Source organism: Rhinatrema bivittatum, chromosome 5, assembly GCF_901001135.1.
Source record: "Rhinatrema bivittatum chromosome 5, aRhiBiv1.1, whole genome shotgun sequence".
NCBI classification, from domain to species: Eukaryota; Metazoa; Chordata; class Amphibia; order Gymnophiona; family Rhinatrematidae; genus Rhinatrema; species Rhinatrema bivittatum.
In genome coordinates, this window is record NC_042619.1 from 348,463,433 (window position 1) to 348,484,661 (window position 21,229).

At 40.4% G+C, this 21,229-nt stretch overlaps 1 protein-coding gene across 3 annotated transcripts in view; it reads left to right on the forward strand.

The window, feature by feature from the left end:
• The window catches only part of TPP2 (tripeptidyl peptidase 2), a 315,654-nt gene that overhangs the window by 268,368 nt on the left and 26,057 nt on the right, over positions 1 to 21,229 (forward strand). For all 3 annotated transcript variants that reach the window (XM_029604520.1, XM_029604518.1, XM_029604519.1), the window contains 2 exons: positions 7,209 to 7,354; positions 17,284 to 17,380. In XM_029604520.1, the coding sequence (XP_029460380.1) occupies positions 7,209 to 7,354; positions 17,284 to 17,380 (243 nt within the window). The remainder of the gene's footprint in view (positions 1 to 7,208; positions 7,355 to 17,283; positions 17,381 to 21,229) is intronic.

Consider the following 21,229-nt stretch of genomic DNA (forward strand, 5'->3'; position numbering starts at 1 on the left):
GAGTAGGATTAAATGGACAATTTTCTCAGTGGAAGGGAGTGGGCAGTGGAGTGTCTCAGGGATCTGTACTGGGACCCATGCTTTTAATATATTTATAAATGATCTGGAAAGAAATACAACAAGTGAGATAATCAAATTTGCAGATGATACAAAATTGTTCAGAGTAGTTAATTTATCACAAGCAGATTGTGATAAATTGCAGGAAGACCTTGTAAGACTGGAAAATTGGGCATCAAAATGGCAGATGAAATTTTAATGTGGATAAGTGCAAGGTGATGCATATAGGGAAAAATAACCCATGCTATAGTTACACAATGTTAGGTTCCATATTAGGTGCTACAACCCAAGAAAGAGATCTAGGTGTCATAGTGGATAACACATTGAAATCGGTTCAGTGTGTTGCGGCAGTCAAAAAAGCAAACAGAATGTTAGGAATTATTAGAAAGGGAATGGTAAATAAAATGGAAAATGTCATAATGCCTCTGTATCGCTCCATGATGAGACCACACCTTGAATACTGTGTACAATTCTGGTCGCCGCATCTCAAAAAAGACCTAGTTGCGATGGAGAAGGTACAGAGAAGGGTGACCAAAATGATAAAAGGGATGGAACAGCTCCCCTATGAGGAAAGACTAAAGAGGTTAGGACTTTTCAGCTTGGAGAAGAGACGGCTGAGGGGGGATATGATAGAGGTGTTTAAAATCATGAGAGGTCTAGAACGGGTAGATGAGAATCAGTTATTTACTCTTTCGGATAATAGAAAGACTAGGGGGCACTCCATGAAGTTAGCATGGGGTACATTTAAAACTAATCGGAGAAAGTTCTTTTTCACTGAATGCACAATTAAACTCTGGAATTTGTTGCCAGAGGATGTGGTTAGTGAAGTTAGTATAGCTGTGTTTAAAAAAGGATTGGATACGTTCTTGGAGGAGAAGTCCATTACCTGCTATTAAGTTCACTTAGAGAATAGCCACTGCCATTAGCAATGGTAACATGGAATAGACATAGTTTTTGGGTACTTGCCAGGTTCTTATGGCCTGGATTGGCCACTGTTGGAAATGATGCTGGGCTTGATGGACCCTTGGTCTGACCCAGTATGGCATGTTCTTATCCAAAAAAATCCACATATATGTAGATTTTAGAAACTGGGTGCAGAAAATTGCTGTTTTAGTGGTGGTGAACTAACAGTCTCCAAACAGAAAATAGGCCTATGGTCTTTGGTAAAAAAAAAAAAAGCTGGGAAAGCCATAATTATTTATTTCTGTAGCAGTGTAATAATGTTAGGTATATGCAGAGCTGAACAAATACACAAGATGTCTGCTCCATAGTTTACAGTCTAGTAAAGACAGACATACAGGATAAAAGAGACTTTGAAAAATTAATCTATTAAGAAAATGTTTAAAACTAGCAAGACTTTGATCAGGAGAATCAGGGTTTTTAAAATCAGCTTCAAAAAGCCATAAAAACAACTCCGGAAGTCTATTCCAAGCAAGCTGAAAGGTTTAGAATCAAGAGTTGGCAGTTAGAAGAAGGGCGTAGATAAGCATGACTTTCCCAAATGAACGGCATTCACGAGAAATGCTGTAGAGAGAGATAAAGAGGAAAGATAGTGAGGCGCTGCAAAATGAATATGATTGAGATAAGTAATACTCAAGTACATAAAGAGTGGTGTCATAATAGAAAAAGGCTAGTTGGCATTTGTTTCACTGATCTACACAACACATGTTCATCATTAAAGAACAATTATAGGAATATTTAAAAGTAAATTTAAAAAAAAAAAATCTTTATTTCATAAGTCTTCACACCCCTTCACTCAATACTTGGTGAAAGCTCCTTTGGCAGCAGTAACAACAATGAATAATATTGAATGCCTACAAGCTGTGTACATTAAAAAAAAAAAAAAAGGATGACACATACTACAAAATGTAAAATCTTTAATCACAAATCAAAAAGTTATAGTAACATTTATGTTCTCTTAGATTGAATCAAATCAGATTGAAGCAAACTGTGTTGAATCTTCTCTACCTTAGACACTCAGGCATCCAGAGTTTCAATTTTATTCCCATTTGAGGCTACCAACTTATCAGTAGCCACCATTTGCTGATTGGTATCCAAAGAAATTTTTGTTAAAGAGGAAATGGAGGCTTGTAATGTGAAGTAAAGCATTCCAAACAGCTTCCAATGAGAGCGGTATTAAGCGGAGTGCCGCAAGGATCGGTGTTGGGACCAGTCCTGTTCAATATCTATGTGAGCAACATAGCGGACGAGATAGAAGGTAAGGTTTGTCTGTTTGCGGATGACACTAAGATCTGCAACAGAGTGGACACGCCAGAAGGAGTAGAGAGAATGAGACGGGATTTAAGGAAGCTGGAAGAGTGGTCGAAGATATGGCAGCTGAGATTCAATGCCAAGAAGTATAGAGTCATGCATATGGGGTGTGGAAATCCAAAAGAACTGTATTCGATGGGGGTGAAGGACTGATGTGCACGGATCAGGAGAGAGACCTTGGGGTGATAGTGTCTAACGATCTAAAGTCGGTGAAACAATATGACAAGGCGATAGCTAAAGCCAGAATAATGCTGGGCTGCATAGAGAGAGGAATATCGAGTAAGAAAAGGGAAGTGATTATCCCCTTGTTCAGGTCCTTGGTGAGGCCTCACCTAGAGTACTGTGCTCAGTTCTGGAGACCGTATCTCCGAAGGGACAGAGAGGATGGAGGCGGTCTAGAGAAGGGCGACCAAAAAGGTGGAGGGTCTTCATCGAATGACTTATGAGGAGAGATTGACGAATCTAAATATGTACACCAGGTGTCATGATTTAAAACTCCAGTGAAGAAGACTCAGAACCAATGTCAGGAAGTATTTCATCATGGAGAGGGTGGTGGATGCCTGGAATGCCCTTCCGGCGGAAGTGGTGAAGACCAGAACTGTGAAGGACTTCAAAGGGGCGTGGGATAAACACTGTGGATCCATAAAGTCTAGAGCAGTGGTTCTCAACCCTGTCCTGGGGACCCCCCCCCCAAATCAGTCGGATTTTCAGGATATCCACAAAGAAACATAGAAACGACGGCAGAAGAAGACCAAACGGCCCATCCAGTCTGCCAGGCAAGCCTCACACATTTTTTCTCTCATACTTATCTGTTTCTCTTAGCTCTTGGTTCTATTTCCCTTCTACCCCCACCATTAATGTAGAGAGCAGTGATGGAGCTGCATCCAAGTGAAATGTCTAGCTTGATTAGTTAGGGGTAGTAGGGGTAGTAACCGCCGCAATAAGCAAGCTACACCCATGCTTATTTGTTTTACCCAGACTATGTTATACAGCCCTTATTGGTTGTTTTTCTTTTCCCCTGCCGTTGAAGCAGAGAGCTATGCTGGAAATGCGTGATGTATCAGTCTTTCTCCCATGCCGTTGAAGCAGAGAGCCATGCTGGATATGCATCGAAAGTGAAGTATCAGGCACATTTGGTTTGGGGTAGTAACCGCCGTAACAAGCCAGCTACTCCCCGCTTTGTGAGTGCGAACCCTTTTTTCTTCTCCCCTGCCGTTGAAGCAGAGAGCTCTGCTGGATGTGTGAAGTATCAGTTTTTCTTCAGCCCTGCCGTTGAAGCAGAGAACTATGCTGGATATGCATTGAAAGTGAAGTATCAGGCAATGAATATGCATGAGAGAAAATTTGCATACACTGCCTCCATAACATGCAAATTTTCTCTCATGCATATTCATTGTGGATATCCTGAAAACCCGACTGGCTGGGGGGGTCCCCAGGACAGGGTTGAGAACCACTGGTCTAGAGGATGTGAATGAAGAGTGGGTGGCTCGCTCGAATGACTGCTACTACCTGGAGATAATACCCTTATTCAATAAACATATACACGGTTAATGTGGCTCCAACATTGCTCTAAGCTTCAACGGCAAGAGGAAATGTGGGAAAAAAGGATTTGCATTCACAAAAAAGCGGGGAGTAGCTTGCTTTACGGCGGTTACTACCCCAAACCAAATAAGCCTGATACTTCACTTTCAATGCATATCCAGCATAGCTCTCTGCTTCAACGGAAGGGGAAAGACTGAAACTTCACTTTCAATGCATATCCAGCATAGTTCTCTGCTTCAACGGCAGGGGAGAAAGACTGATACTTCATGCATATCCAGCATAGCTCTCTGCTTCAACAGCAGGAGGGGGGAATGAAGAAAAGGGGATCTATACAGACAACCAACAAGGACTGAATTACATAGTCTGGGTAAACAAATAAGCATGGGTGTAGCTTGCTTATTGCGGCAGTTAATACCCCTAATAATTAAGCTATTTCACTTAGATGCAGTTCCAACACTGCTCTCTACATTAATGGCGGGGGTGGAAGAGAAATAGAACCAAAAGGTTACTAAGGGTCAAGAGTAACAGATAAGTATGAGAAAAAAAAAAGTGTGAAAGCTTGCTGGGCAGACTGGATGGGCCGTTTGATCTTCTTCTGCCGTCATTTCTTTGTTTCTATGTATAAAACCCTTCACAATAATTTTACAATACATAGAACCACATACTGACCAAGAAAAATGGAAACAAAAAATACCAAAAAACAAAAAATTGTGTATAAAACACAAAAGCACAAACTTTATCTTACCAAAAAGGCTCACAATATATAATGTAGAATATCATAAGCCTAAAGTCCCATATAATAAAGGCTTCTCATCAAACATGATCTTGAAACAGGCATGAAACACTCAAAGAGCCACATGTTTTGTGATGTTAAAAAGGTCTAGTCATAAAGAAGTCCATGAAAATGTTCAAATTTTAAAATCCTAATATGATTCACTCCTCAGAGCTTCCTCAGGGGATATATGATGAGAAGTGTGGCAGAACGACTCAAAACGATGAACAATATTCCACAATTAAAGGGCACATTAGGCAGATTTCCAAGAGCAACGAAGGAACACATGTGCCATCTCCAAATAAGTCAGAGGGCTACTGTATATGGTAACATTTCTATAATAAATATATACAGTGAAAAACAAAAAGACATTCTTGAAAAACTTTAACATATATGAACACAGAATACATTTCAAAATGAAAGCACACTCACCCAGCATGTCTTTGAAAATCACACCAACAGCAGAGAGACATCAAATGCCATCTCAAATCCAAAAAACATGTGGTCAGAACAGACCAATCAAACTACAAATTTATAGCTCCAATCACAGCAGGGCAATATGTCAATCAAAGACAAGCCACCCAATCAGAGTAGCTTATGACCAATTTACTGAGGTAATAGAGTGATAAGCTACTCTGGTCCTCAAGAGCCACAAAAGATCTCACTTTTAGGATATGGATGAGATATAACTGCAGACAATTGAAGCAATGTATTCAGCTCGATCTCATGCATGTTAATTGTGGATATCCTGAAAACCAGACCTGTTTGTGGCTCTTGAGGACCAGAGTTGGCCACTCTTGCTCTTAGACAAAAGGAACAGTTTAAATACTGTGGCATAACAATGTTTGGTTAATGCAGATTAATGTATACCATCTCTCTTAAAAGTCATGCTGCACAACTAAACATATGAGAGATGCTCCCCGCTTTGGATTCAGACCATGGATGCCCAGAATCCATGGTCTGGGATACTGGTATGTGGACATAAGGGAAAAAAGCACAGGACTGCTTCTATGGCCAAGTCCTAAATGAAACGAAGAAAAGCGTCAAGGGGGTAACTTGCTGGTGCAGCGGTTACTACCCTTAACCAGTAAGTCTTGCTACTTTTGATGCATCTCCAACATTGATTCAACAGCAGGGGAAAAGGGGAATTGGATTTAGACAGCAACAAATGAGGACCCTGAATTTTATGGTCTGTGGAACTGATGAGCATGGGGGTAACCAGCATGGAGCAGCATTACTGCCCTTAACAGAAGGCATGGGATTACTATTCTTAACCAATGATGCTTTTAACTGCAACTGCAACATCGCTCTCTGCTTCGAACGAGGGTGATGGAGTCTGAAAGAGAAGAGAAATTTGGATTCAGGGACAACCAACACAAGCCAAAATCATTTTTACACTCTGGGGTACTGATGCTCAGACATTAAGGAAAAAACACAGGACTGCTTCTACAGCCAAGTCCATAGAGAAAAGCGGGTCAAGCAGAACAGAATGATACATGGCACAGCAGATACTACCAAGGGAAACGTGCTTGGCAGATTGGATGGACCATTGCTCCCCCCTCCCCCCCTCTATTCTTCTCCCTCTGTCTTTTCCAAGCCGCATGTTAAATGTTATTTCTCAAAGTTACTATTTCCAGCTAACCATTCTGATTTACTATGTAAATCGTTATCTATAATTTATCTTTTTAAGTTACAATGTTACAATGTAAATCTCTCTAAATTATTATCTAAGTTACAATGTAAAATAAGCAGCCCCTGCCTTATTTATGTTTAGTTATATCTAAACTGATGTGATATTTTGATCGAATGTCAGTATATAAAAACAAACAAATAAATAAATACAATTTTCTGCCATCATGTCTATGTTTCTAAATAGAAGTAACATTTCTGAAGAAAAATGCTCTTTACAGAACATTAGGGAGTGCAGGCACCTTCCCAGTAATGCAGCAATTTTTAGGGGCACTAACAGGAATCAGTGGAAAGTTTGGTTATTCAATTCTTGTAAACTAACCGTCTTATAAGGTGCAAGCAGACTCTGTTTTTCTGCTACAGACTAGCATGGTTACCCCTCTGGAAGTTATGACATATAGTATAAAAATGCATGCCTGTCTCTTTCGATTGACTTGTGAGGGTTTTATTTCTGGTTACTTTCCTTTTCTTAGTATGAGCATTCTGCTTATTTCACAGTGCATGCTGCTAAGAGAGTTTCAGATTTTTGTAGAAGAATTGAAAATCTGGTGCTTTGCCTGGGATTCATAAAGGAATGGAGTTCCCGCTGGGTACCTACTTATTGCTATAGGAAAATTCAGCTTTTACTGGTTAGCACCAAGTGTAGGGTAGGGCAATCTATACTTCTCTAGTGTGTTTTTTTCCCTTGCTTATGAACCAACAACATGTGTCATAATTCAAAATATATTTGTTGATAAATGTTTATTCATTCTTATACCTCTGAAATGCAGTTGATTACTATTTGTCTTTAATGTAGCTTTATCTTTAATTGAAAAGCAACACTATTTACTGAAACATGATTTCCCTGTTTAATGAGCTCTTTCATTTTATACTGTAGGATATAATCCCTGTACACTATCATCTGATACCTTCACCAACAAAAACTAAGAATGGCAACAAAGAGAAGGAGAAAGATTCTGAAAAAGATGTTAAAGAAGAATTCTCTGAAGCTCTGAGAGATCTGAAAATTCAGTGGATGACTAAGTAAGTTGAAAAATCGATCACAAAATGATAGTCAGTATAAGTAGTAAGTAGTTGATGTTGCCTCTGAACCACAAAACTGTGCTTAATGCTGACACAAAACTTATGTTTGAATGCCTTGCTGAAATTACAGTGGAATATACAAGAATTGCCAAGAAAGCAAATAGAATGCTAGGGATTATTAGGAAAGGAATGGAAAATAAAACAGAGAATATCATCATGCCTCAGTATTGCTCCATGATGCAACCTCATTGTGAGTATTGGGTGCACTTCTGGTCACCACATCTCAAAAAAGATATAGCAGAATTAGAAAAGTTACAGAGAAGGACGACCAAAATGATAATGGGGATGGAACGATTCCCCTATGAGGAAAGGCTAAAGAGGTTAGGACTCTTCAGATTGAAAAAGACATGGCTGAGTGGAGATTTGATAGGTCTATAAAATAAGTGGAATGGAATAAGTGAACGTTAATCAGTTGTTTACTCTTTTTTGAAAAGTACAACGACCAGGGGTAATAAAAACCAATAAGAGAAATTATTTTTTTACTCAATGCATAATTAAGCTCTGGAATTTGTTGCCAGAGGATGTGGTGAAAGCTTTTAGAGTAGCTGCGTTTAAAAAGGTTTGGACAAGTTCCTGGAGAAAAAGTCTGTTAACCATTATTAAGGTGGAGTTGCAGAAATCCACTGCTTATCCCTGGAATAAGCAGCTTGGAATCTATTTACCCCTTGGGATCCTGCCAGGTACTTGTGATCTGGCTTGGCCACTATTGGAAACAGGACACTGGGCTTGATGGACCTTTAATCTGACCCGGTATGGCAAGTCTTATGTTCTAGCTATAAGTATTTAGATGGTAGACAGAAACATAAATATGTAATCAAATTAAATATGTATTTATACTTTCAAGATTTTCTGTAATGCTTTAGTGTACTGTACTATAAACTGCCTAGAAATTTTGATAGACTGTCTATAAATATTTTAAATACTGCTCTTTTAATATTCAGTTCCTCATGTGAAAAACTATTGTTTACTGGCAATGCCGTTAATAAATGGCAACATTTCATTTTATTTCTTTGGAAATATAAATAGATTGCAGATTTTCATGGTAGTGCAAACCTAAAAATAAATGCTGTTTCAAAGTGCATATTTTAAAATAAGATTTAACATCTGTTGTTCTCTGTTAGTAGATTTCAGTATTAAAGCAACAGGACTAGAAAGTAGGTCCCTTTTTGCCTGTTTTTCAATATGATTTTTAGTAACTAAGGAGATATTAATGTTTAAAGTTTTTTTGGAAAGCTGGTTCTCCTTATTGTGTTCAGCATTATACGTTTTTTGATTCCATTCTGGGTATCAGGATATGAGGTTTGATTGATAGATCTTTTCACTTATATTCTATTATTTTTCTATGTTTTCTATTACTTTTTTTTATATTGCTGTATTCTGCTTATAGCCTTCTTGAATTAGGTGACACAAATAAATACTATCATTATATTGCTGCTATAATTTAATATGCATGACTTCATAGTGTTCAGATCTCAGTAATGCATAATCAGTTTGTTAAATGGGTCAGTAATCACCAAAACAAATTAGGAAAATAAAGAAAAACTTGAATGCTCAATGTTGTTCTTCTGTTTGCAAGGTTGACCTTCTGCCAGCATGTATTAAATAAGTAACTGCACCAGAAATTAGTTTTGACCAATTGGCAAGGCCCTGGTTAGTACAAATATTTGATTCCCATGCTTAGAAAGCAATTAGAAAAGTAGGACATATTGAAAAAGTGTCTGACAATTTTAATAAATGTATTGACTGGCATAATATATAAGGCTGTCACAACTGAATGTATACCTGTTTGTGAAAATGCAAATGAAGGGGTTCTGATCATCCTGTGCTAAGTACATCATTGTCAGTGTAGAAATCCTGATGTGTGTTTCAGATAAAAGAATTCAAACTTCAGATTTATATGGAAAAGAGAGTTTATATGAAACTATAAAAAAAAAAATTAAAGTGAGCCAAGCCATGGGGCCAGATAGGATATATCCTTGGATATGGGAGGTCTGTTAAATACATCTTTGTAACTAGGCGTGGGAATAGAGAAGGGTGAATGTCGTTTTTTATAGCAGTGATTATGTGGAGGATGCTAAACATTACATACTGGTTAGTCTGACTTCACTGGTGGGAAAATTAATGGAAACTCATTCGAAAGAAAAGATAGTGAAGTATTTTGAAACTGACTGGTTGGTTATAGGATCTGAGGCAGAATGGCTCTACCAGATGGAGATTATGTCAGACAAATTTGATTTCTTATTTTGGGTGACCACAGAATTAGATTGGGGGCTGGTGCTGGATATTGTATACTTGAAATTTAGAAAAGCTTCTAGCACTATATCACATAGGAGGTTTATAAATAAACTGAGCAGTCTCGGGTGGTACATAAGGAGTTGGGCTAGATTAGAAACTGAGGGATAGACAAGAGCTTGATGGTAAATAGAGTTCACTCTAAAGAAAGAAAAGTGATCCCTCAGGGATCCATTCTGGGGCCAGTTCTGTTCAATATTTTTGTCAGCAATAGTGCAGAGGAGTTGAATGGAAAAGATTTGTCTTTTTGTGGATGATGCTAAGATCTGCAAAAGCATGAATATGCTTGAGGGAGCAAACAAATGTGCCATAAAAAAGGTCAGGGAATGGTTGGCAGCTAAGTTTCAATACTAAAATATGTTATGCATTTGAGGATGCAGAAATCTATAGGAGAGACGTTATGGGGGGTAACATACTAGTATCCACAAGCAGGAAAAAGACCTCAGGGTGATAGTGTCTGATTGCAAGGTTACAAAGTACATCAAAGGGCTTGCCAGAGCTAGAGGAATGCTAAGGTGTGTACAGAGTCATAACTAGTAGAAAAAAATGTGATTATGCCAATATACAGGCAGTTGATGAGACATCACTTTGAATATTGTTTCCAGTTCTGGAGGCTATACCTATGGGAGAGTATAAACAGGATAAAGGCAATCCAGAGAAGAACTATGTAGGATGTTCACCAAATGTCTGGCAGGAGTCCCCAAACTATGGCCCAAGGACTGGATGTTGCCCTTGGCTGCATGTCAATTGTCCCCTGGTAGCAGTGGCAGAAGGAATTTTATCTGACCCATGAGAACAACAACAGTCATTGCTGGATCTGGCCTGCAGTGGTGCAGCAGCAAAAGCGCATTCCACTTCTACCTCTAGTTAAGGTACTTAAAGTCAGAAGTGCGAGTGGAAGCACATCATAGCAGTGTGAGCAGGGCATGATGGTTGTGTTAAGCATTACTGACATAAGTGCGCCTTCTGCAGGTGGAGCCACGTGCCAAAGACAGGCTGCAGCTCAGCCACTATGGAGGGAAGTACAAGCCCTGGGGAAGAGTACACTGGCAGTACCAAACCTTGGGTTCTATAGGGCTGCCAAAGAAAGTTATATATATATATATGTGCCTCCAAAGCTTGCATTCTTAGGGGACTATGTCCATGGTCCCCCTACAGCTCTACAGATGGTGGCACAGTTGGATTAGGGTCTCCAGAGAGGGTTGTTTTGCTCGTTTCACGAATCTGGTGTGTTGCAAAAGATGGGAGCGAGAGGAAGGGGAAAGAGAATTAGGTGTAGGGGGGAAGGAAATGGAGGAGCAAGAGTGCATGTGGGCAGAAGTAAAATAGAGGGCACCACATACATACAAAAACACCTTATCACTCCTTCCTGCCTCCTACTTTCTTTAGGCAGAAGAAGGTTACAAGATTTCTGGCAGTGTGCCAACTTTGGAGAAATCTAGAAATAATATTTGACACCATCTGCCACACCTCTGCAAACCCAGCCTCTCTGTTTTTCCAGCATTTCAAATCACTGAAAGGGCTAGACATATTCCTCCCCCTATCAAACCTTTTTCAGCAAACAACTTTGAGGGGTTCTCTCCCTCCTCCCCCCTCTTCCCTGAGCTCAGCAAACTCTGAGGAAGACCCCCACCTCTGTCCCTGGCCCTCTTGGTGATTCAGAATTTCTTATGTGGCCCTTCCCTAAAGATGTATGCTCTAGAAAAGAGGAGAGAAGGAAGATATGATAAGGACATTCAAATTCTTAAAAGTTATTTAATAATGTACAGGAAACAAACCTTTTTCATTGGAATGGAAGTTGGACAAAAAGACATCTTGGTCAAAGGCTCCAAGGCAGTAGACTCAGGAGCAATGACAGGAGTTCCATACATCAACCATCACAGAAAGGATGGTTGATGTATGGAACTCCTTCCCGGAGGCTAAAATGGTAAGAGACTTGAAGAAGGTATGGGATAAGCACAGATGATCTTTAGTTATGAAAAAGTTAAGAAATAGCAGAAGCATAACCTTGCAGAAATTAACAGGCTTGCTGATGTCACCTTACATAGGCTCTCAGCTTGCCAGTATTCTCTGTCTCCAGGAGATGGTAGGAGAACATGCCCCATGCTCAGAGATGAGGCCTGGTTAAGCTGTTTGAAAAGGATTGGATTGGAAGGGCAGTTCCTGCTGTGAAAACCTTATGCTCCCTCCCCCAGTTGAGCATGGCCTTAAACCAGGGTGCTTCCAAGGGGCTGGTTTGGACTCCACATTTCATTCTGGGTTGCTCTGTTTCCTCCTATTATCCTTTCCCACTCTTCTCTGACTGGACCTCCTTAAAAAAAAGCTAGATTGGATTCTGATTCTCCCTCTGACTTGTTAATTATCATAAAGTTAAAAAAAAAAAAAAGCAAGATTTCTGCACAGGATGGTGTTTCCTTTTGGAAGGCTCAGTGTTTAACAATGCTTCAGACAATGTCACAGTGAGCATAAAAAAAGAACAGCAAGCTTCTCTTTTTCACATCCTGACACTTTGTTTTGTTTTACACGGTAAAGAGAAAATGAACTCTCTAATGAAGCATGGAAGAAAACCCATGCTCTGTATGTGTTGTGCAATACAGAGGCAGAAGCGATAAGGAGGTCTGTTGAGTCAAGGCAGAAGGGGTTTGTGCTGGTGGGGCTGGCAGTGCAGTCTGTTCTGGCTGGCGATTGGTCTGCCACAGCCAGTCCAGCATCCATTTTGTATGTGCTGCAAAAGGTTTGAGCTAGGCCCTCTACCCTGGGATCCTACAGTCTGTTCCTCCAGGGCCATATTAGCTGGTGATTTTTAATTGGCAATTTACTCTCCCTGATGTCTGTCTGTCTCCACTGCATCCTGTCAGAATTTCCTCGGACCTTTTAAAATGTGTGCAACATGTTTTCTCTTTGGGGAAGAATACATCTTCAGCTTGGGATTTTGCTTTCCAGGGGAGCAACCCTGAGATTTTAGGTGTTAAAAGGATGAGAATGTAGGACATTCAAAAAAAAAAAATCAGTTATTCTCCTTGGCCAGTGAGTGAGTTGTTGGAGGATGTGAAAGGGGAGGCATCTCTGGTCAAGACTGTTTTATGAAGAAGAGCTGTTCTCCTTAATTTCCCATTCCTTGTGAGTGCAAAACCTTTCCGAGGGAACAATGGAGGAATGTCTTCATACGTCAGATCATTTCATTTTACCAATATTCCGAAGCTAGCAAGGGTTTTCTGTTGCTTAGGTCAGTCAAGGATATTTTGGTTGTTTTGGAATGGGATTCTCTTGAAGCATGTTTTAAAGGGGTTTTCTCACTAAGGAAAAAAAAGGCAAGATTATCTCCCCTTATCTCCTAAGAAGTAGAAAACCTGTCTTTCTGAGGTGGATGCATTGACTTTTGCAGTGATGTGGAGCATCATGATTCCTGTGGAGCAGTGGTTCTCAAACCTTTTTCCCATCGTGACACACCTGACAGGCCATGGTCACATGTGTGAGACACTGCTCATTACAATTCACAGTGGAAATAAAAAGTAAAGGTCCGGTAATTATTTTTATTGTTTAAAATGACACAAGGAAAAGATACATATTCTGCCTGAACAGAAGTTGCATAAATAGTAAACAACCCACACCAAAACAGCACCAATTTCCAGCACTTAAACAGTAACCACCTTATCTAAGTAAAGGCAACACTGAAAATATTACACCAGGCCTTAAGACACCAATACATCTCCTATTAGGAAAACGGACCAAGCCAGGTTGCTATAGAGCCCTACACAGAAACTACACGCCAGCAGAGAACCTCACCTGAGTCACATGTGCTGACCCTCACCTAACAAAGAATAAAGAGACCAAAACACATAACTAGAAGCATGCAGGAAAAACTGAATTGGAAACTGCAACAAGCCAGAGTCTCTATATGCAGTGTAATAAAGGAAAAAAGAAACATCACCCATCATTATAAAACAAATCAAGAAATATAAAATCAGTAGCAGTAAAACCATACTAACAAAAAGAACAGATTATTTCGAAACAGCTGATGAGTGGAATATCCAATAATTAAAAACTCATATAAAAATTTTCTAGATACCAATAAAATATTTCAAAATAGAAAACACAAAGACCCAGTAATGAAAAATAAGGATACAAACATTTTTTTGCTCTGGATACCTGGGAACATTTGATATCCAGGTATCCTGAGATTGTTCTGAATTAGCAGGAGGAGGGGTGGTTTGCTTGGAATGTTCTCCTCTCTCTCTCTGTCACATACCAGTGCTCTCTCTCACACTGGCTCTCAATTACACACCTATACACACATGCTGTCAGTCACTCACATATATGCATACTTTTTCTCTCACTTATATAAGCTTTTAATTACACATTTACACACATGCTGTCTATCTTTTCATGCTTACACACACAGACTTTCAGTCCCACACACACATGCTGTCTTTTTCTCTCACACACAGATTCTCATTCACATGCTTACAAACATGCTCTCTTTCTTTCTCTCATGTACACACATGCTCTCAATCACATACTCAGATGCTCCCTCACCTAAACCAGCTCTCAATCACACATAGACACACATGCTCTCTATTTTACTTATACATACAGGCTCTTAATCATACATACACATGATCGCTCTCACACACAAAGGATCTCAATCATACACACATACTCTTTCACACAAATGGGTTTTCAATCACAAACTTACACATACAGGTTCTCAATCACAAAGTTACATTCATGCTCTCTCTCTCACAGGCAGGCTCTCAATCACAGACATACTCTCTTTCACATATACAGGCTCTCAATCATTCACATACATGCTATCTCACTCACACACAGGATCTCAGCACACATGCTTGCTTGCTCATCCACTCTCCTTTCCTCCCTCCCCGGAACTAGCGGCAGCAGCAGCCTCCTCCCAACCCTAACCTCCTTCATTTTCAGCCCTCGCGCGGAGAAAGGAGTCCCATCGGCCGCGGGGGTTTGACGTTCTTCTTCATTTTTCTCTGAGCCACGCTGCTCATTCCTCCGGCCACATCTTCCAGGCCACAGGGGGGGAGACGGGAAAAAGAGACTATGGAGGTGCCACTGACTCCAGCTGTTCTGCCGTGTTCCGCCCGGGCTGACTGCATATTAAGTCCGGGCGGAGGAGGACCGGGAAGTGTGGTGACGCACCGGTTGAGAACCACTGCTGTAGAGGGTGGTTTGACATTCTATTTGAAACAGTTTTTATTATTTTATCAAAAAAACCATATATCACACACGGGAGAGAGACGTGACACTTCATCCCTCTCCCCCAAAATGTATCAATTAATACAAACTATTAGAAACAATTCCCATGGCCCAAAGCCCCGACCTCCCCCCCCCCCCCACCATGGCCCCTTGGAGTCTTATAACTGTAAACAGTCCTGAGTTCCATTCGTCCAATATGAAACAATAAATGTCCATGGATAATAAAGCCTCTCCACTCAGTCCAATTAGACCAGGAAGGTCAGTCGTTGATAATCGAACTACGCACCGTCTGTGGAAGTGACAGTAAGTAGGCCTCCCATATGGCAAGAAACCGTTTCTTCTGATTCGGAGTTTGTCGCATAGTTGCGGCATCCAGCAGCATCATACGATGGAAGTTGTTTCGCCATGTCCAGTACGCAGGAGGGGATATCTCCCACCACTGCAGTAAAATAATTTTCTTCCCTACCAGACATGCCTTATGAATGAGTAAACGATTTCCCAGCCCTCTAATTCGAAGTGAAGAAATGCAACCAAACAAAAGCCATAATGGGGAAAACGGAAGCACCACATCCAGCAAGTTCTCTAAGTAGTGGGCCACTCTCATCCAAAATTGAGAAATGGCTGGGCATTCCCAAAATGCATGGGACAGATTACCCCTGGCATGTCCACAACGAGGGCATGCCGCTGAAGAGGAGATCCGCAACCGGACGGCCTCCTCTGCAGAGACATAGCATCTCCTCAAAAATTTATATTGCATTTCTCGGAAATAAGAATTTATCGAGAGCTGGGAAACCCGCCGAAATCCGGCTTTAAGAATATGAACATTCACTGTAAACACTCCATCACTATTCCATCTATCAACCAAAATAGAGTAGGTATCCACCGACCCCAATTGTCGAAGGCGCTTGTAATAATGAGACATGGAGGGCGGCTGGTCCTTATCAAGAGAGAACATCGCTCTCAATGCCTGAAGATGAGAGAGTTGCAAAGAGGAGGAAGGAAGGGAACAAACATAATGCTTTAACTGTAAATATGGAAAAACCTCCCCCACCGCTATACCATAACAAGCCCTAAGTTCCGACAAGGACATAAAGACTCCCTCCGGAGTTAGCGCCCGACCTAGCAGGTCCACCCCCAGCCCATGCCTTCTCTGAAAGGCCGCAGTTTGGGAACCAGGAGTAAAGTCAGGGTTTCCCCGAATCGGTAGAAGCGGGGCACAGATCCTCGGGATCTGGAGCAGCCTCGTAAGGCGCCCCCAGGAGGTTCGCACAGGTTTAATAATAACACTCTGCACTAGGAAAGACAAGAATACTTTGTGAAATGAAATGGGATTATGCTGTACAAGGTAGGGAGGGGAAGGCTTTCTGTTTTCTTTTTCCCATCATGTGTGGATTTCAGTATGTTTCTCCAACATTAACTTCATTGATCTCCAGTCAAGGATGCATTTTTGACAAACTAGGCTAGTATTTCTTGGTCACAGATCATCACTTATAAGAGGAGTAGTTGATTCAGCTTTCACAGTAGGGATCCGGGACTTGTAAGCTCCATTTCAGTGGTAATATCAACTCAAGGAGCCTGAACCAGGGATCAAACTTTGCTCACTCACATAATAATGTAAACCAATATGGCAAAGTTGGACCCAAGGAATATGTGGTCATCTTTGAATCTTGCTAACAGGGCTACTACCAAGGTTTTACAATCATTTTCAGAAACTACTTAAATAATTTCAAACTGACATGCCCTACGCTAATGAAACCTGTTATAATTAGAAAGAATTCAGAAAGGTCCTGAAAGCTTTTATCTTTTCCAACACTTTTAAAGACCTGCTCCATGATCAGTCCCATAAATAATCATAATCAGTCCAATAAACCTCTCCACACAGGTGCCAAGGTCCTATATTCTTTTCTTAAGTCGTTATGTTTTTGGCTTTTCATTATACTTTTGTTGTTATGTATGTTTATGTACCCTACCCCGAACTTCAGAGGGAGTGGGTTCTGAGTGATTTTTAAATTAAATTATAATTATGTATTACTACTGCTTATGTGCAATTCTAAACATGATACAAAAGATAGCACTTTCTTTTAAAATCTTACTTCAAAATATTTGGCTCCCTTTGCATCTTGTTTTAGTTTATCCATCATTTCGACACTTCACATAGATTTTAAACCGTTTATGGTAAGAGTTTTTGATTTTTATAATCCTTTTTGTGAACTTTGTAATTTGTGCCTGTTTATCGCTATATAATAATAGTGATTTGATTCTCTATTAATGATTAACAATAATGTAGTAATTTAGAGATATGTACTTTGAAACTTGACATGTCTTTCACTCGGTTTGTTGTTCTGTGTTGATAGATTGGATACCAGTGATATATATAATGAACTGAAAGAAGCCTATCCTACTCATCTTCCATTGTTTGTTGCAAGACTTCATCAACTGGATTCTGAAAAAGTAAGAGTATTTCCTGGCACTAGATAATTGTTTACAAATGTTCAATCAGAACCATCATTGTGATAGAGAATATATTTTATATTTGTGTCTATTTTTAAGGACAGATGTAGGGATGAAAGATTTATACCACTACTACAAATAATCTCTGTAGTGCTACTAGATTAACACAGCATTGTGCATATACATATAGGAAACATTGTCTGTTCTTGGAAGACTAGCAGTTCAGTATAATCACAGGTATGGATTATATCATTCAAGGGCACTGACAAATAGTTTTCCAGAGCTTTCTAGTGCCCACTAGTCCTTCTATTATCCGAAAGAGTAAATAACTGATTCACATTTACCCATTCTAGACCTCTCATGTTTTTAAAGACCTCTATCATATCCCCCCTCAGCTGTCTTTTCTCCAAGCTGAACAGCCCTAACCTCTTTAGCTTACAGGGGAGCTGTCATCCCCTTTATCATTTTGGTCGCCCTTCTCTGTATCTTCTCCATCGCAACTATATCTTTTTTGAGATGCAGCGACCAGAATTGTACACAGTATTCAAGCGGCTGTCTCACCATGGAGCAATATAGAGGCATTATGACATTTTCCATTTTATTCACCATTTCCTTCATAATAATTCCTAACATTCTGTTTGCTTTTTTGACTGCCGCAGCACACTGAGCCGACGATTTCAATGTATTATCCACTATGTGACACCTAAATCTTTTTCCTGGGTGGTAGCTCCTAATATGGAACCTAACATTGTGTAACTACAAAATGGATTATTTTTCCCTATATGCATCACCTTGCACTTGTCCACATTAAATTTCATCTGCCATTTAGATGCCCAATCTTCCAGTCTTGCAAGGTCCTCCTGCAATTTATCACAATCTGCTTGTGATTTAACTATGCTGAATAATTTTGTATCTGCAAATTTGATTACTTCACTCATTGTATTCCTTTCCAGATCATTTATAAATATATTGAAAAGCACCTGTCCAAGTACTGATCCCTGAGGCACTCCACTGTTTACCCTTTTCCACAGAGAAAATTGACCATTTACTCCTAGTCTCTGTTTCCTGTCTTTCAACCAGTTTGTAATCCACGAAAGGACACTGCCTCTTATCCCATGACTTTAATTTCCTTATAAGCCTCTCAGGAGGGACTTTGGCAAATGCCTTCTGAAAATCCAAATGCACTACATGTCCACATCTTTGTCCACAAAACAGAATCTCCTTGTTTTTAAAATATTTCTGCATAATTAATTTCTTGTCGCTTTCTCTGCAGAAAGTGACTAGCAATGTTGATCTTTGAGGAATATCATCCAATGAGGATTCCAAAAATGCTGTTAAATTTGGAGACTGCTGTTGGACAATGTCCATCCCTTCCTGTCCCTCCTGTTTTTTAAGTCTAGTATTTGTCACATGAAAAATCACTTTCAAAGATTTATTATCTATTGAAGATATGGCTAAAATTTCTACCAAATATTTTTTTAATAATTCAATAGGAGATAAAAGTCTCGTAATGGGGAAATTCAAAAATCTTATGTTTCTTACTCTATTTTCATTCTCGAGACTTTCAATCTGCCTATGAATACTTATACTGTCTTTAATAAAGGCATTATTGGCTGTTTGTAAGGTATTTATCTGTACATTAATCATTTTACTTCCTTCCTCCATTTGTTTCAGCTTATTATCATGTAAATCTAATACATTTTTAATTTCAATAGATGAATTATTACTCTGGGCCATAAAACCCAACATAGCCTTTTGCATTTCATTTATAGCCCTCCATACATCAACCAATGTTATATTTTGGGGAACAAAAGTACACCGGGTTTTATAAGATACGCGCGTATCTTATAAAATCCGGGGTCGGCGCGCGCAAGGCTGCGCAAAATCGGCAGCCTGCGCGCGCCGAGCCGCGCAGCCTGCCTCCATTCCCTCCGCGTTCCCCTACCCCCCAGCCCTACCTAAATCCCCCCCCCTACCTTTTGTTGTGCAAGTTACGCCTGCACTTGCTCACGCCACCTCAGCATCCCCCGGCACAGGCCACAGTGCCAGGGGACTCGGGACCGCCCTCCCGGACCGCCCCCTACCCCCGGACACGCCCCCTCCCGCCCCTTTTACGAAGCCCCGGGACTTACGCGCGTCCCGGGGCTTTGTGAGTAAATCCGGCAGGATTTACGCGCGCAGGGCTTTTAAAATCTAGCCCACAGTGTACCATCACCAAGAAAAGTGGCATCCAATTTCCCATAGTCCAATAGTAGCAAAATTTATGAAAGGCCTTTATAACATGCTGCCTCCGTTGCAGTGGGATCTCAACTTAGTGCTACAGAAATGAATGCTACCGCCTTACAAACCTTTAGCTTCATCAGACCTGAAGTATTTTTTGTGGAAAACTCTCTTCCTAGTGGCCAGTACTTTGGCCAGAAGTCAGAGAACTGCAGTCCCTAGTGGCTTATTCCCATATACACAAATTTTAAGAATAGTTTATTTATTTATTTATTTATAGCTTTTCTGTACCGATGTTCCTGTAAAATATACAAATCACAACGGTTTACAATGTAACTAAAACGTTCGCACAAGGTGATACATAGAACAGAGGTAGTAAATTAACAGTAAAACAGGCCCTAACATAATATATCCTTACACGATAACTCAAAGCAAATCATCTCAAAACAGATGAGATGAAAACTGGATAAAACAGCGGAGGTAATGAACTGGACAAAGGTGTCCGCATGGAAAGTTTACATGAGAAAGAGAGGATGCAAGTGAGAGAAGACTAAGTGTCCGGGAAGGCTTGTCTAAATAGCCATGTTTTAAGTTTTTTTTTGAAAGCAGATGGGCAGGGTTCTTGTCTGAGGTCCGGGGGTAATGCATTCCAATGATGGGGACCTGCTGTCGATATGGTACATTTTCTTAGGGATGTTTTCGCTTGAGGGGCATACAAGGTGTCTTTCTAGGCACCTGATTGGTCTAGAGGAGGTATGAGGTCTTAGTTGAGTAGAAGTGTGGAGAGAAGTGAGGTTGTTTTTGGCTTTATGTATGATCGTGAGGACTTTGAAGAGGATCCTGAATTTGATAGGTAGCCAATGGAGGCTCTGAAGGGTGGGAGTGATATGTTCCCTTTTTTTGGTATTGGTGAGGATCCTAGCTGCGGAGTTCTGAACCATTTGAAGGGGTTTTATGGAGTTGGCCGGGAGACCGAGAAGAAGGGAGCTGCAATAGTCCAATTTCGACATGATGATGGATTGCAGCACCAATCTGAAGTCTTGGAAGTGAAGTAGTGGTTTTAAGTTTCTGAGAACTTGCAGTTTAAAGAAGCACTCCTTAGTGGTGGTGTTCACAGACTTCTTTAGGTTAAGCTGTTTGTCCAGGATTACGCCTAAGTCTCTGATAAACAGAGAGATATTAATAGTAGTGTTAGCTGATTGGGAAGAGGACGGCAAGATTGGATGTGTTGCAAGACTTTCTTGCGAGATGATTAGAATCTCAGTCTTATTGGTGTTCAAGACCAGGTTGAGAGTGGAAAGTAGGTGGTTAATTGCTTGAAGGCAATTGTTCCAGTGGTTGAGAGTTTTTTGTAGAGATTCTGTGATCGGGATGAGTATTTGGACGTCATCTGCATACAGGAAATGGGTTAGTTTAAGTTTTGTAAGTAGGTGGCAGAGTGGTAGAAGGTAGATGTTGAAGAGTGTAGGTGAGAGAGAGGATCCTTGGGGGATGCCCAGGTTAGAGCGGACGGGGGGGGGGGGGGGGGGGATTCTCTAGTATTAATCCTGACTTTGAAGCACCTATGGGACAAGAATGATCTGACCCAACATAGAGCAGATCTCTTGATGCCTATGTCTATTAATCTTT